This window comes from Epargyreus clarus, unplaced genomic scaffold (assembly GCF_041222505.1).
Source record: "Epargyreus clarus isolate Ecla_fem2 unplaced genomic scaffold, WU_Ecla_fem_2.2 ptg000032l, whole genome shotgun sequence".
NCBI lineage: Eukaryota > Metazoa > Arthropoda > Insecta > Lepidoptera > Hesperiidae > Epargyreus > Epargyreus clarus.
The window spans coordinates 4224019-4242453 of record NW_027332237.1 but is presented as its reverse complement, the minus strand read 5'-3'; the positions used below and the strand labels follow the sequence as shown (position 1 = coordinate 4242453).

The 18435-nt window shown below is 33.5% G+C and overlaps 1 protein-coding gene across 1 annotated transcript; it reads left to right on the top strand.

Annotated features, from left to right (window-relative positions):
• Window positions 1-413: 413 nt before the first annotated feature.
• On the top strand, window positions 414-13070 carry LOC140755255 (uncharacterized). Its single transcript, XM_073090499.1, has 3 exons — window positions 414-2534; window positions 2624-3493; window positions 3583-13070. Exons 2-3 carry the CDS (start codon window positions 3288-3290, stop codon window positions 7262-7264), a joined length of 3888 nt encoding a protein of 1295 aa, XP_072946600.1. The 5' UTR covers window positions 414-2534; window positions 2624-3287; the 3' UTR covers window positions 7265-13070.
• Window positions 13071-18435: the final 5365 nt, after the last annotated feature.

Genomic DNA, 18435 nt, shown 5'->3' with positions numbered 1-18435 from the left:
TTAAAATACAAAAAATGCCAAATTAAAAAAAAACAAGAGCCACTTCGGCAATTTTATAAATATATTCGAATTTTGTAAGTTTGAAAGTAAATAAATCCAAAGAGATATCCAGGGCAACAAACAAAAAGATATTTTTTGTTGACCTGTGTTATTATTAATTAAAGTTTCTCATTGTAAGTGACAACTGTATGTCTTATGAGAAAATAAAGATTCTTTCTTTATCTCGGATTAGTTACAGATGTCCATGGGCGAAAGTAGCCACTTACCATCAGGACTACATGCTTGTTTGCTACTTCTTTCTATCTTTCTTTACTAAAGATGCTTACAAAAATATCTTTTAAACAAGTTTTGTACTAAAAATAATCTTAACGAAACTTGTCACTCACTGCAACACTTAGCCCAAGAGTAGTAGGGATTCACCGGTTCTGGGGCACCGATTTTCCCCCCTCCCCTCTCTATTCACCGGTTGTGGGGCACCGACTTTTCCCCCTCGCTTCCCCGTCCCCCCGCTGCCCTGTTTGCCACGATCGAGGGGCGAGCCCGGCTAAAAAAAAAAAAAAAAAAAAAAAAAAAAAAAAAGTTTGGTGTCAAAATGGGGGTTTCCGACCACGCCCGATCGATTGCACGCATTTATTTTACGCTATCTCCTTTGCTTACGAAGTTAGCTTTTATGAATAACGACCTCTAATTCATTATCTAATCACCTCCTTATCTCATTAAGCTCGCTATGTCCATATAACAATACGGACCTTACTTATCTAATCACCACTCGCTGTCCTCACAACATAATAGGGTCATTATCACTGTGTCGTTAATGATGGGGGTATGCGCATGGTAATGCAATAAAAAAAAACTTCGTATTGACATTGTTTATTATTTCCAAAACAACCTTTTGAACAATTGCGATACTACAATATCGTTTATCAATTTATCCTCACAAAACAGGCTTAAAAAATCTCTGAGTGTATTTCCATAATACATGTAATGCAAGTATGTAAGACTATATTCTCCACAAACTGAAGACCAATCAAGTTGTATTCTATATCTATTAAAATCCCAATGCTTTGCGTTCCTTCTGAAAAAGGCTTTGTGATGGCCTGTTGGTGGTCGGCCATATGAATCAAAATACCCACCGATGCCATTTCTGTCTATGTACATGCCTACCCAGTGAGAGCCTGGTTCACTGTCAGGGTCCAAATTACTTATCAAGTACATTGGAGTCTTAACGTATAGCGGTAATCGGTTTGCTGCATAGACATTGTTTTTCAAGCTACAATGAATTTTACTTAAATGCTTCTGAATCTCGATTGTATCCATTGTGCATGCCTACTTATCGATACCTCTGATAGGTACAATACACTATTTACAAATGCAGAGCAAAATTATCCAAACCTTATATTTAAAGGGACGCAATATGGTTTAACTCGAATGAAAGACTTCAAATAGGTATAATATATTACATTTATTAGGCTTTTACTTACATCTAAGTATATAAATTTATCTTAACTACTGTAGTCGACGGTTACATTTCGGTTCTTATCAATTTCAATAACGTTATCAAACTCTGCATACACTATACAGTTAATAGTTTCGGTTAGAGTTGATTCAAACCGAACTTCTACCCTTACACTGCCATGCTTTATAAGATTCCAATGAGTCATGGAATTTGATGACAAATCAGGAGTTAGGTCAAACGCTAATAGGCAGTAACCTTTTGCATATTGCTCCCTAGATATTCCATTACCTTCATTTAGAAAATGTATACCAGTCCCCGAAAATAAAGTGTGATAGGCTGCAGTAAAAATATCATTCTCGAATGATGGTTGCAATGCTTTTGAAGGTATTTGTTGGCCATCAATATATAAACAAAATGTGTTCATAGCATAGTTTTCAAAATTGAATGGATTTTTAGTAAGACTTCCATTGAATGCTGTGTTGTTTACAAATCCAACTATACATCTTTTAGGTACTTGCCCCAGAAAAATGTTGTCAAGAGTCTTTCCCTGAACCCCTGATGGTATAGTTAAAACTTTGACTTCAGCTCGAGTAATAGGATATTTTGCTGTAGTAGAGGCTAAGACTTTTTGATGTGCGAGGAGTACAGTTGGATTTATTCGTGCTCTACGAACAATAAGAGTTGCATCCGTAATGCATACTTTACATTTTATATCACTTCGTAAGTTGGATTTATTCGTGCTCTACGAACAATAAGAGTTGCATCCGTAATGCATAATTCACATTTTAAATAACTCCGGGCACTGATAAGGTACTTATCATAATGAAAGGAAACTTGTTCGTACTTGTTTGTTGGCCCATTAGGATATGGTGAATCAATAGCATTGGAACTTTGACCGATGATAAGGTAATAGGATGTAGTTATCTCGGGTGGTTACAATAACCAAATATATTTAGACGCTGATAAGTGAGTGCTTATAAGCAGGAAGGGAGGAGTATGCTCTCATAGTTCGTTTGGTGAAGTAACAGTGAACAGTTTGGTTTGTGAAGTGTAGTGCATCCAAGTGTCAACAATGGAGGTAAGTAAGTCTTGATAATATTGAATTGATTTGTGTCACTTTCCAATATCATTTCATTTGACACTAACTTTGCCTTTGTGTTGTTTTAGAATATATATGAAGCAAATACATTTAAACAATATTATTGCACGCTATCTGACGAGGAAGACATATCTCAAGAAACAAAGAAATCAAAAATTTTAAAAAGAAATAATTCGAATGATAACTTGGACTCAATATTCGAATTGCCAAAGACAAAAATTAGAAAACTTTCATCAACCGTATCTAGAGCTCAACGAGATGGTGGAACAGTGTATATAACTACTAACAGAGATGATGAAGCACATTCGTCACATTTAATAAAAATAGATATTTATGATTTAAATAAATTATCCAACGTGCCACAGTCTCAACATTGGAAACATGCATCCCTAAGAATCAAATATTACACAGACGAAAACAGTTCAACATATAAAGAAATGAATAATGTTATATACAAAATGTGCACAGATATTTCGAAAACAGAGAGTAGTAAGAAATACTCATTTAACAATAAATAATTAGTTAATGACCTAATCATACTTTTAAAATATTTATTTATGGTATAATAACTATTAAGTGAGGGTTGATTGTCATGCTAATTATTTTGTTTTGATGTATAATTACTTGCTAAGTATATAAGAAGAAAGTGCCATTTTCATATCATTACCAGTTGGTTTACAACTTCATACACGTATAAACGACCTCCTCTGTAACCCTGTTCTACACATCATAATGGATAGTTTCCAAAAAATTTATACAACTGTTTTCGTCGATGAAAGTCAAATTGAAGAAGAACTTGCAAAAGTTTGTGAAGAAATAGAAATTAACAATGAACTCATCGATATATGCAGACAAGTCGAAAGTGCAATCATAAATCAAAGTAGTCAACACGATAAAGAATCGCTTCAGACTTCCTGCTTGCTTGAAAATCCTACTAAGTATGTATATTTTTTTTTTTCTACATGCATTTCTTTCTATATTACATTATTTAAATCTTGAAATATAAATACATTTTTTTTTTTCATAGTCAACACCAACAAGTCGGAGGTGCAATGAAGAGAAGCAGCTATGACATCGACAGTCCGAAGGCCAAGAGGATAAAAGTTAATGAAGGTGCTTCAACGTCATCTGATATCAACCTCACAGACAATGGAAAGGTTATGTGTGATGTTTGTCAACGACTTGTAAGTAAAAGATATTTTGCCAACCACATAAAAAGTAACATTCACAAAAATAATATTTTTAAATCTCATAGTACTCAAGCTAATGTTTCAGTAATCGAATCAGCTTTCGGTCAGCGAATAATTTCATACAGAATCAAAAGTAAATTAAATGAATCAGTAGATACACTTAAAACGCCCGAATTATTTTTTAATTCAATAAAAGATAATATTTGTTCATTGATCGAAGAGTCCATTAAAATGCACATTTTGTTTAAGATCAATTTTATACTACATGCAAATTTTACACAGCAAACCAAAGATCTTACAAACACATTCGATTTTCAAACATGTAATTATACTGTTTCTCAAGGTGATGACTTAAATATTTTTTTTTCATCATTAATTGAGACGTTATCAAATAAAATCAGTTCATTCGAGAAAAAAGATAGCGGTTGGAGTTTAACGCAAATCAAACATTTAGAAATGAATATAAATAAATTCAACCCACTACGTGGCACTTCGTATATAGACCTACCTCATGACATTAAAGTAAGAAAAGCCATTATTAATGTGCAAAACGCTGACAATATGTGTTTTAAATGGGCATTGCTTTCCGCCTTATATCCTACTACTAGTAAAAGTAATAGAGTTTCATCGTACAGCATGCATTCAAACAAACTAAACTTCAATGGCATCTCCTTTCCAGTAAAGCTTTCGGATGTACCAAAAATTGAAAAATTGAATAATATAAGTATTAACATATTTGGATTAGAATATAATCGGGAGAAAAAAATTCATGATGTAATTGGACCATTAATAATGACTAAATTTCGTAAAAGTGTACATATTAATTTGTTATACCTTAAGAAAGGTTTAAACGCTCATTTTTGTTATATCAAAAATATGTCGCGATTGGTGAGTAAACAAATTTCTAACCAAGAGCATACAATTTTCTTATGTGATGGATGTTTATTACATTTTCCAACTCAACAGCGATTAGATGATCATCAGGAAAATGATTGCGCTCATATTAAAACCAATATACCAGATGGTACTAAAACATTGAAAGACTGGTTCGGAAAACCAGCGGCAAATAATAAAATAAAATTTGAGAATTTTAACAACAAACTAAAATTACCCTTTGTTATATATGCTGACTTTGAAGCATTTTTAAAACCAATAAATGTATGTTCTAATGATCCGTCTAGGTCTTACACAGAAAATATTCAAAAGCATGATGTGTATAGTTTCGGTTATTATATAAAATGTTCGTATGATGATACTTTATCAAAATTCGAAACATATAGTGGGCCAGATTGCGCAACAGAGTTTATGAAACGTTTATATGAAGATTTAAAATTAATATGTACAAAAAATATTTTTCAAATGAGGCCTAAGCCTTTATCTAGTGATGATGAAAATAATTTATTATCGGAATCTAAAATTTGTCATGTATGTGAAACGAATTTGAACGAAGATAAACATTTCGATTTTGACTTTCATACTGGCACTATTAGAGGTGTAGTTCATGAAATCTGTTTAAAAAAATTTAAGACTCCGCGTTATATTCCAGTATTCCTACATAATCTGAGTCATTATGATGCACATTTTATTGTTCATGCCCTAAATTTTGTCGATGGAGAAGTAAAAATAATTCCGCAAAATAAAGAGAGGTACATTTCTTTTTCAAAAACATTAACAGTAAATAATAATCAGATAAGTCTAAGATTTGTAGATTCATATAAATTTTTATCTTGCAGTCTAGATCAATTAGCTAAAAATCTTAGTGATGAACAATTTCATGATTTAAAAAGAAACTTCCCTTGCAATGACGACTTTACCAAATTAAGGAGAAAAGGAATTTATCCCTACGAATTCATGACTTCTTATGATTCATTAAAACTCAAGTCACTTCCAACTCAAAGTGAGTTCTATAGCTCGTTAACAGATTCAAATGTCTCCGATGATGATTATAATCGTGCAAATGAAATTTGGAAACATTTTCGTTGTCAAAATATGTTAGATTACTCAAACTTATATCTTAAAACTGATGTATTGCTCTTGACTGACGTTTTTGAAAACTTCAGAGAGCTTTGTATTAAGACTTATGGGTTAGATCCCACTCACTACTACACTGCTCCAGGGTTAAGTTGGGATGCAATGTTGAAGTATACAAAAATTGAATTAGATCTATTGATGGATTACGAACAAATAGCATTTTTTAAGGCCGGTATCAGAGGTGGTGTATCTCAATGCAGCAATCGTTATGCAAAAGCAAACAATCAATTCATGGAAGATTACGATAAAAATGAACCTCAATCATATTTAATATACTTGGATGCTAATAATTTGTATGGTTGGGCTATGTCTCAATATCTACCCACTGGAGACTTTGAATGGGTAAACCCTGAAACAAACTTTAATGTATCCGATACATCAAATATTGGTTACGTTTTGGAAGTTGATTTAAAATATCCTGATGATCTCCACGACTTGCATTCTGACTTACCACTATGTCCTGAAAATATATGCATTGGTAATTCAAAAGATATAAAATTAATTTCAAATCTAAACGATAAAATTAAATATAAAATACATTACAAAAACCTTAAACAATGTCTTAGTATGGGAATGAAGGTAACTAAAATACACAGGATACTAAAGTTTAAACAAAGTCCTTGGTTAGAGAAATATATAGATTTAAACACAAACATGCGGACATTAGCAAAGTCTGTTTTTGAAAAAGATTTCTATAAATTAATGAATAATTCAGTATTTGGAAAAACTATGGAGAATATAGAAAAAAGAGTAAATGTTAAGTTGTTAACACATTGGGAAAATAGAGGTAAAATTTTAGGTGTCAACGACTACATTGCAAGGCCAGATTTTAAAAATTTAAGTATATTCACATCAGACCTAGTGGCAGTACAAATGCTAAAGTGTAAACTTAATTATAATAAACCAATATATTTAGGATTTTGTATTTTAGATATTTCAAAGACCCTTATGTATGAATTCCATTACAACTACATGATTCCTAAGTTTCAAAACAAAAATAAATTATTGTATACGGATACAGACAGTTTAATTTACCAAATATTTACAAACAACTTTTATGAAGATATAAAACCTGACCTTAAGATGCATTTCGATTCTTCTGATTATCCATCTGACAATATTTATGGGTATCCACAAGTTAACAAAAAGAAAATAGGTTTTTTCAAAGACGAAAATAATGGAAAAATATTTAGAGAATTTGTGGGTCTAAGATCTAAAATGTATGCAATAGATGTTGAAAACAAATTTGTTGCAAAGGCTAAAGGCGTTAATAAAAGTGTTACAAAAAATATGCAAATGCATAACTATAAGGCATGTCTTTTCGAGAAAAATATTCAATTCGGAGCAATGTTAAGATTTAAATCAATCAAACATAAAATTTATACACAAAAAATAAATAAAAAATGTTTATCATACAGCGACACTAAGAGGCATATTTTGCCTAATGGTATTGACACATTAGCTTGGGGTCATTACAAACTTAGATAACAACGGTGAAATATTGGTTTACTTGCAAATATGTTTAATGTAATTCTTTGAACTATATATTATCTTAATTGTGTTTATAAATGTGTATGTCTAGTTTATAATTGTTAGTTTGGTAATGTATTTCAATGTTTGTTCCTGTAAACCATTTCATGTATGTGTTCTAGTTTTAAGACAAATTATACTTGATTATTATAAATGTATATTGTTCATTAAATTATCTTCATTGTTAAATAAAACGTTGTGCAGTCAACTTGTTTTAAAAATGTTTCATTTCATTCATCCCTTTACTGCAATAGTTGCTGGTCCAAGTGGATGTGGAAAGTCACAATTCGTTACAAACTTCTTGAAATATGTAAAAGATATTTGTAGTACAAGTTTCGATCAAGTTACATGGTGTTTTGATGAAATGCAACCTTTATACAACTTGAAACTTGTTAATTACCATCAAGGTATGCCAGATCTTAGTATGTTTGATGGGAAAGGTCCCCAGCTTGTTATCATCGATGATCTTATGAGAGAATCGGATGGCCGCATCGTTGACATTTTTACAAAAGGAAGTCATCATAGAAATTTGAGTGTGTTTTATATAACTCAAAATTTGTTTCATCAAGGTAGAGGTCAGAGGGACATTTCCTTAAACTCGAGTTATATAATATATTTTAAAAATCCACGTGATAAAACACAGATTCGACACTTAGCGAGACAAGTATCACCTGAAAATACTAAATTCATGGAAGATTCTTATAAAGATGCAACGACAGAACCTCATGGATATTTAATGATAGATTTAAAACAAAATACTAGTGATATATGTAGATTAAAAACAAAAATATTCCCTTCTGACTGTTACTGTACTGTATACTTACCTACAAAGGGGTTTAAATATGCAAAGCAACAAGAAATTTCCGTCATTTATTAATAATGTCTCGAACCTTGAAGACACATAAAAAGTTTTTAGAAGCTCTTCATATTCTTAAACCAAAATACCAAAAAGCACTCTTAAAATCCTGCAACGAACAAGAGATAAATTGTATTTGTGAATGTATCTATAACGTTTTACAAGGTAAAGTACAACTCCCAGAAAATGAGAAGAATAAATTAAAGAAATACAAACACTTACTTCGACAACTGGTGCGTAAAACTACAAACAAAGTCCGTAAAAATATTATAATTCAAAAAGGGGGATCATTTTTACCAATAATATTAGGTTCAGTTCTGAGTGCACTAGTAAATACCCTAACATGAACATGGAACACGCTAAGAAAATGTTACTTATAGATCCAGGTATAATAGAAAAAATTAATCAACAAACAATGTTAGACAGTCCCATGTCTAGACTGGATGCCGAAATGCAAAATATATTAAAAAGTAATATTGAAGATAGAGAAAAGTGTATTCTCTATTTACAAATTTTACAAAGGTACCTACACCATACTCAAGAAGACCGAAAACCTTATGAGTTACCTATTGTTACTAATTTTTCTGATGTTAATACTGGTGATACAGATAATATCAAAATGAAAATTGATAATAATAAACTGGAATTAGATACGAATAATAAATTTAATTTAAAGAAAGATTTTAGTGATATAAAACTACAGGAAGAAGCTAAGACTAATATAGTTGCTGAACAGACTCCAAAGCGAACAACAGTTGATATAAATGAACACGAAAAGGTTAACTCACCAACGTATACACCGAAACAAATATTGAGAGTGATACCTAAAACATATTTAAAGAAAGGTGAGCTGTTGCTAGGTCTCTTGTCTGATCACAAGGATAAAATTAATTGGGATGGCGAGGGTACTGTATTCATAGACAAAGTTAAAATTCCTGGAAGTAACATCATAGACTTGGTGAGTGATTTTATTAGACCAAGTAGAAAAATTGATCCAGTAGGATGGCAACAATTTGCAACTTTATTGAAAGATATCAATACACCAGTTACCTACCTTGGTAATACTAAAAGAACTGGCTTTATAACTCAGCTAATATTAGATGAGCATAAGAACTTTACACCTCGAAAAGATCCGAATTCAACACCAACTAGTACTGAAAGAGAAAAAGTAAAACCCAAGAAAAAATTAGTCTGGGAGAAATGGAGCCCTTATTAGAAATAAATAGTATTTATTATAACCCTTCTCATCCTGCTGCATTCGGTAGTATTAATAAATTAGCCAAAGCTATGAAAGGTAAAATGAAAAGAGAAGATGTAAAAGATTGGCTACGCTCACAAGAAACATACACATTACATAAACCTGTAACAAGAAGGTTTTCCCGTAACAAATACATACTGTCAAATTTCAATATTCTTTGGCAAGCGGATTTAAGTGATTTGAGAACATATTCTAAGTACAATGATGGATTTAACTTTATTCTTTGTGTAATTGATGTATTTAGCAAATATGCATTTGTAAGAGCTATGAAAAATAAAAATTCATTTAATATTAAAGAATGTTTTGAAAGTATTTTCATTGAAGCTAATGCAACACCCATACATATTCAGTCTGATAAGGGTACAGAATTTATTTCCAAAGATGTGCAAAGTTATTTAAAAAGTAAAAATATAAATTACTATACTACTAATAATCCCGATATTAAAGCAAGTATTGTTGAAAGATTTCAAAGAACCCTCAAAATGAAGATGTGGCGTTATTTTACACACAATAATACTTATAAATATATTGATGTTTTACAAGACTTGGTATATGCATATAATCATAGTTATCATTCAAGTATTAAAATGTGCCCCTGTGATGTTAACTCACATAATATTATGACTGTATGGAATAATTTATATGATAGAGATAAGAAACAAACAGAAGCAACAACACAATTACCTAACTTCCACATCGGTGACTATGTAAGAATAACCAAGTATAAGCATATATTTCAAAAAGGATATGAATCTAATTGGAGTGATGAAATATTTATTATATCCTCAATTATAGATCGGTCTCCATGGGTTGTATACACTTTGAAAGACTTACAAAATGAAACAATAAGTGGGACTTTCTATGAAAAGGAGTTACAAAAGGTATCTTATAATCCTACCTCAAGTTATAAAATAGATAAAATAATCAGTACGCGATATTCTGGTGTCAGAAAGCAAGTGTTGGTGAAGTGGAAAGGTTATCCAGATAAATTTAATAGCTGGGTGTTGGCCTCTGAATTAGAAAAAATATGATGAAAGAAAGTTTCTATTTAACATTGCTAAGTAACAGTTCTATGGAGTACTTTCCTGATAACAAAACAACGAAGTTTTCAACAAAATTACCAAAATCCTTAACGCTAGATGGGGAATGGTCAGTTGGAGTTGCCGAATTTCAATATCCATGTACCATGTTTACTGTACAAGAACATGAAAATATTATATATATTACAAAATCCATGACCATGCCAGGCGATCAAATACCATCCTTAGTATATTACAAGACTCATATTCCAGCGACGAATTATGACAACATAGATCATATTTTGGTAGCTTTAAATAATACAAAGGAAAATATAAAATTTCGTTATGATGAAGTATCAAAATTAGTTTGTGTTTCTGTTACCGATAAATCAATAAGATCAGTGAAGCTATCTCCTAAGCTGTCGTTTCAACTTGGGTTTGAACCTGACAGGAATCTCATTGAAAGAAACACAGGAAAGTGTCCTGCAAATTTACATTTAGGTCTACCATCACAATTATTTGTATATTGCGATATAGTTGAACCACAGATAGTAGGTGACGTCATGACTCCTTTACTAAGAATTATACCATTAGATCCAATGAAATATATTTATGGGGCGAATAAAATGCATGTTTTTTCACCTCCTCACTATTTACCAATCATGCGACGAGAATTTGACACTATTGAAATAGATATAAGGTCAACCACTGGTCAAAAGATACCATTTCAATTTGGAACTGTGTGTATCAAACTTCACTTTAAAAAACACAACAATGTTTTCTCATAATAATAATAATAATAATATGACTTGCCCCTACGAACATTATTATTCCCATCAAGCTGGTTCTGGTATTGGAGTAATATATAAAGGAGCCGCGTTTCAACGTGGTCATGGCATTGGCAGTTTTTTAGGAGGCTTGTTTAGATCAGTTTTACCTTTGCTTTCAAGGGGTGCTAGAGTTATAGGAAAAGAAGCACTAGGCGCTGGAGTTGGTATTTTGTCGGACTTAGTGAATGCACGACCCATGGAGGATTCAATAAAATCTCGCCTCAAGGACGCTAGTTCCAATTTAAAACGAAAAGTTGATGAAAAAATTGATAGAATAAACATGTCTGGATCGGGGTATATAACGAAGAGAAAGCGTCTTTCCTCACTCAGTGCACGCTCAGCTGCTAAAGTGAAAGCTATTAAAAAATTGGCAGTTTCTCGTGCCAACATAAAAGATATTTTTTCATAACTAATAAATTTAAGGAATTATGTCTTTCTTACATAGTCATTCTTGTGAATGTATAAAGTCTGAACTAGATTTATTTGCATTGCCATCAACACAAACAAGTATTGAAAATGGTATTTGGATTCATTACAAACCAATTTCGTCTCTTGCTGATGATGGACCAATAGAATTTCAAGTACCAGGATCTGGTGACGATTACCTAGATTTATCGCATACGTTAATACATATTAAAGCAAAGATAGTTAACCTAGATTCATCAAAAGTGAGCACACCCACAGTAATAGCACCAATAAATAACTGGTTACACTCACTATTCAGCCAGTTAGATGTATATTTAAATCAAAAACTTGTGTCACCACCTAATAATACATATGCTTACCGTGCTTATTTGGAAACTCTGCTGAACTACTCTCCTGCCGCAAAGAAATCTCATTTGACTTGTGGTCTTTGGTATGAAGATGCAGCTGGTCAAATGAACTCAACAGACAACACAAATCCTGGATTTCTGAAACGACAAAAACTAGCATCTGAAAGTAAAGAAATAGAAATGATTGGACATCTACATGGTGATATATTTAACCAAGAAAAGTTTTTAATTAATGGGGTTCAAATGAGTGTCAAATTAATTCGCTCAAGAGAATCGTTTAATCTGATGGGTTCTTCTACTGATATAAAATGTAAAGTATGCATTACGGATGCAACTCTTATTGTTCGTAGAGCACGAATAAATCCAACTGTACTCCTCGCACATCAAAAAGTCTTAGCCTCTACTACAGCAAAATATCCTATTACTCGAGCTGAAGTCAAAGTTTTAACTATACCATCAGGGGTTCAGGGAAAGACTCTTGACAACATTTTTCTGGGGCAAGTACCTAAAAGATGTATAGTTGGATTTGTAAACAACACAGCATTCAATGGAAGTCTTACTAAAAATCCATTCAATTTTGAAAACTATGCTATGAACACATTTTGTTTATATATTGATGGCCAACAAATACCTTCAAAAGCATTGCAACCATCATTCGAGAATGATATTTTTACTGCAGCCTATCACACTTTATTTTCGGGGACTGGTATACATTTTCTAAATGAAGGTAATGGAATATCTAGGGAGCAATATGCAAAAGGTTACTGCCTATTAGCGTTTGACCTAACTCCTGATTTGTCATCAAATTCCATGACTCATTGGAATCTTATAAAGCATGGCAGTGTAAGGGTAGAAGTTCGGTTTGAATCAACTCTAACCGAAACTATTAACTGTATAGTGTATGCAGAGTTTGATAACGTTATTGAAATTGATAAGAACCGAAATGTAACCGTCGACTACAGTAGTTAAGATAAATTTATATACTTAGATGTAAGTAAAAGCCTAATAAATGTAATATATTATACCTATTTGAAGTCTTTCATTCGAGTTAAACCATATTGCGTCCCTTTAAATATAAGGTTTGGATAATTTTGCTCTGCATTTGTAAATAGTGTATTGTACCTATCAGAGGTATCGATAAGTAGGCATGCACAATGGATACAATCGAGATTCAGAAGCATTTAAGTAAAATTCATTGTAGCTTGAAAAACAATGTCTATGCAGCAAACCGATTACCGCTATACGTTAAGACTCCAATGTACTTGATAAGTAATTTGGACCCTGACAGTGAACCAGGCTCTCACTGGGTAGGCATGTACATAGACAGAAATGGCATCGGTGGGTATTTTGATTCATATGGCCGACCACCAACAGGCCATCACAAAGCCTTTTTCAGAAGGAACGCAAAGCATTGGGATTTTAATAGATATAGAATACAACTTGATTGGTCTTCAGTTTGTGGAGAATATAGTCTTACATACTTGCATTACATGTATTATGGAAATACACTCAGAGATTTTTTAAGCCTGTTTTGTGAGGATAAATTGATAAACGATATTGTAGTATCGCAATTGTTCAAAAGGTTGTTTTGGAAATAATAAACAATGTCAATACGAAGTTTTTTTTTATTGCATTACCATGCGCATACCCCCATCATTAACGACACAGTGATAATGACCCTATTATGTTGTGAGGACAGCGAGTGGTGATTAGATAAGTAAGGTCCGTATTGTTATATGGACATAGCGAGCTTAATGAGATAAGGAGGTGATTAGATAATGAATTAGAGGTCGTTATTCATAAAAGCTAACTTCGTAAGCAAAGGAGATAGCGTAAAATAAATGCGTGCAATCGATCGGGCGTGGTCGGAAACCCCCATTTTGACACCAAACTTTTTTTTTTTTTTTTTTTTTTTTTTTTTTTAGCCGGGCTCGCCCCTCGATCGTGGCAAACAGGGCAGCGGGGGGACGGGGAAGCGAGGGGGAAAAGTCGGTGCCCCACAACCGGTGAATAGAGAGGGGAGGGGGGAAAATCGGTGCCCCAGAACCGGTGAATCCCTACTACTCCCAAGTGTTAGACGAAGTTCGCAAACTTTTTCTTTGAAGAACATGAAAGTAAAATTTGAAAATTTCAGAATAGTTTCAAACAAGACAACAATCTGGTGCACTTTGTTGTCTGAATAGTGGATTTTGTTTATAAATTGCCTGACACATGTAGTTAGGTATTTTAAAACCCCTTGAGGGTTCACACTATTAAGTTATTTTTGTTAATATCGTCATGCTTAAATGCATGAAAGATTTTTAAATTATAATATAGGAGTAACACACGAGCATGCAGTCCACCTGATGCTAAGTGGCTACTGCCGCCCATGGACATCTGTTAAGCCTTACTCACTTCTGTGAGAAAGCTGGAGCCAAATGTGGGACAAAATGGCTGAATGGTTCCTTTTAAAAATCTCAAATGTATTTACGATAGCTGTAACTTACAATTTTACTTAACGAACGAAAAAACAAGACAAATTCACATTTTAAAACCTAAAGATTGAAAACGGAATAGTTCCACACCATTCCAAAATTCCATTCCAGTGGTTTTGCATTAACACGGAACAAACGTAAAACATAAATTGTTTTTAAACGTGCAAATACCTTAACTTTGGGACCTGGGAATTGTTTTTGGTTCAACGCAACATTTTTACAATGTTCGTACTATTGCTTATGTTAGACTGTGATAGTTTAGTAATCCGAATTTTTCAATTAGATCTAAGGTTTAGATCGATTTATTATTGGGGGAAAACCTTCAAAAGATACCGTGGTCGGGGCACCACAATATGTGGGGTTTTTACTGAATAAACCCCACATAACTCGGTGGCCGTCTGCGCTACGTGGAGAACCCCCGGAACGCCATAGAGTGTGGTAGAATAGACAAGACAAGAATTGACGGCTATGTATGTAATGAACCCTTAATCAGGTTAGATTTCGATCTGAAGTTAGTCACGACTAAGTTTGAACGACTCGGGTAAGTGGAATTACTTACCACCCTTCAGAACAAAGTAGCGCTTAATACGCTCGACGACCCGCGTGGCGGAGCGGTCACCATACCGGTCTAACGTGCAAAGGGTCCCGGGTTCGATCCCGGCCAGACAGATATCTAAATGATGAATTTAGATTTCTGTTTCTGGGTCTGGGTGTTTGTGTATTTGTCTATGTGTGTGTCCATGGCACCCACGACACAGGGAATCCTAGTGTGGGGCTGTGAGTGTAGAAAGCGTTATATACATTCAAGTGTTAGTAGTCAGTTGTAAGATCAATACATACTGCTGTTATGAGGTAATACAGGTGTCGCAATTTTAGAAACCTTTAATAATGGACTGTTAATAACTCATCACTCGACGGTACCCACACACCCTTCAATCACAATTATATATACATAAATACACATAATACGCACTTAGGCCCGTTTTGCATAAACAAATATCCGAGGGTAAGATACGGGTCCCATAATCATTTTCCTTTACACCGGTCGTTAGCCTGTAATAGGCGGTATAATCACTTGTACGTCAGAATACTAAAGATCTTCATTACCTTGCCATGTTGCTGATGGTGAACGATAAGCGGTTAAAGTGCTCGCCTGATAACTGACCTGATACACGTCATCAGATAAGTTATAGTCCGCGTAAAACTGCTAGTCCGCTCTGAATATAGAAATAAATATAGTTCAAAAAACTAAAAAACACGCTTTTGTGATAAAATCAACTAAAAAGTAGAGAGTAATTTTCAATCTAAGAATCAATTAAGGAACAGTAAATAGTATAATTGTGAAAAAAGCGTGGGTTGCTCTATTTATCAGGTTCGAAAAGCGCCCCACACTTTTACCGCACTTGGCCAGCGCAGTGGATTATGGCTTATTCCCTGCCACTTTGAGATGAGATCTGTAGTAGGACGGTAATGGATTGACGATCACTTACCATCAATTTACTGTATTTTAATTTACATTCGCAACTTCAATTATATTTATTGAACTATTTATTCTTCAATAGTGAAACATGTCTGCAACTCAAATGGTCTTACGCATAATATTAAATTCATGAGTGATCTTACGAAATTAATTATTAATGGCTTCTTTGTATCACATAATCTATAGGTATAATACTGATGGGTGATTTACTAGACCCATTTATAAACAACCTCTGTGTGCACACGCCGAAGTTACTTAAATACTTCGGAAGGGTTAAAAAAAATGAACTTTGTAGATATCACGATAATAAATTTATATTTAAACTTGTTCTAATTGGTAAAAAAGTGGTAGAAGCCATTGTGGTTCGACTCCGGCGGCACCACCGCTACACTTATTTCTGCCTAATAACAGCAGTGTTAAACGCTGCTGTATTCTGGCTTGAAGGGCAACCCTCTTATGGCACTCGAGGCATTAAAGCCTAGTCCTCACGGGGAGCGTCGAATTAGTGGTCAACCTCAGGTAAGTATTTAATATTTTTTGGGGTTTATTGTAAATGTTGATGGCCGGTACTTGCCACTTACTAAGTGGGCTACATGCTCGTTTGCAAAAAAATACTCATAAATAAAACAGCAAAACATGGGCGATTATTTCTAAGGTCCTATAAGGTTATAGGATGGCAAATTTTAGTAGTGACCCTAAGGACTCTAACAAGATTTACTATTAATATCATTACAACATTTAATGGACCAACGACGAAATTAAGGCGAATTTGACTTAATTAAGTAACTAAAATGGTGGTTACCTATCCAACTTTAGGTATTGATCAATGTTACAATGTACACGATCGATTTCATAAGTGAAATGAAATCTTTGAAATATCAGCCTGGGAGTCAAACGTGAGACCCTTCGATTAAGACATCGAATTTCAAATCACTAATTAATGCTCTATAAGACAGCATTAATGAATTTCAACAAAACTGTCCGCTGTTCATACTGGAGATTAACAAGAGGTTATTGGCATTGGAGTTCCTACTTGGCCCGATTGTTCGGTTCTGATCAAACGATTAGTTAATTAACACTGGCCCAATTAGCTCCGGCTCCTGCCCGCTGATCTCTAAAAGGAGTGAAGAAAGTCGATAGAAATTTTGTTATGTTATATTGTCTTATATAACTTTAGCTTTTGTCCGTAAGGAGTATTAATTTTTCTTCTTAATCATCACCAGTCGCGTCTGAATCTATGGATTCAGACGCGACTCGTAATAGATGTCCTCCAAATAAAGTCGAATGTTGTAAACATTCAAATTTAAAATTAAAACTCATGAGAACCCTATTCGCCTAAGGGTCCGTTTACATAATGTGTCAGAAGTTCCTATACAATATTTTTTAGAAAGAATAAAATAAAAAATGAAGTATATATTTCTACAGTGACATGACTACATAGACCGTGCCTGATACGCTCTATGTAATATATGTAGAAATAAATAAACTCTATATATATAGATATAGAATACAGATTTTTTTATACTATAGGAGTAGCAGACGAGCATGCAGCTCACCTGATGGTAAGTGGCTACTGCTGCCCATGGACATCTGTAATCAACCCCAGATAGGATTAGATATTTCTACCTGAGGTCGGCCACAAATGCGCTGAGGACTGACTGACTACCTGACTGACTACACCTGAGGACTAAGCTGGAACGCCTCGGTATGTCTCCTATGGGAGACATGGTATGCCACACCCTTCAAAACGGAACACAGCAGCGCCTAACACTGATGTTATTAGGCAGAAATAGATGGTGCCGCCGGAGTCGAACCACAAAAGGTTCTACCACCTTCAATGACTTCACAGATATAAATAAGCCCTAATTTCTAATACACAACTTCATAAAATCACAGATATCTGGTATTTATCCCACACAGTAAGAGACCAAAATACCTAAACTGAATAAATAATAAGAGTACTACTCTACTAGCCTATACGAGCTGAAGATGGCCAAGATAGATAAATTAAGTGAATTTCGCGAGCTCTTGGCCTTATTGGACGTGGCCTAGTGATTAGTGCGGAGAGGAAATTGGTTCAATGACCTGGATTGCTATGCTGGTTAATTAAAATCATGTCCATTACATTTTAATTATAATTAGTGTTATTAAACTACAGATTTGCAGTATAGTAGAGCCATTTACATAGTATGTGTCAGAGATTTCTATACAGTATGTATTAGAAAAAAATAAAGAAAGAAATATATAATGTAAACAATAAACAAATAAATAATATAAAGTTAAGATTAAAACTACTTCGCAACAATCCGCTACAAATCCATATGGAGAAATTTGTGATGTAATTTGTAAAAAAATAATATATTATAATATAATTAAATATATAATATAATTAATTATTATAGGTATGTAAATAAAACTGTTTACAATGAAAAAGTGAAA

Excerpts from the sequence above, each read along its gene's own strand:
- LOC140755255 (XM_073090499.1), top strand. The coding sequence starts at position 3,288 with ATGGATAGTTTCCAAAAAATTTATACAACTGTTTTCGTCGATGAAAGT. Across the intron at positions 3,494-3,582 it reads TTGCTTGAAAATCCTACTAA|TCAACACCAACAAGTCGGAG; the intron begins GTATGTATATTT and ends TTTTTTTCATAG.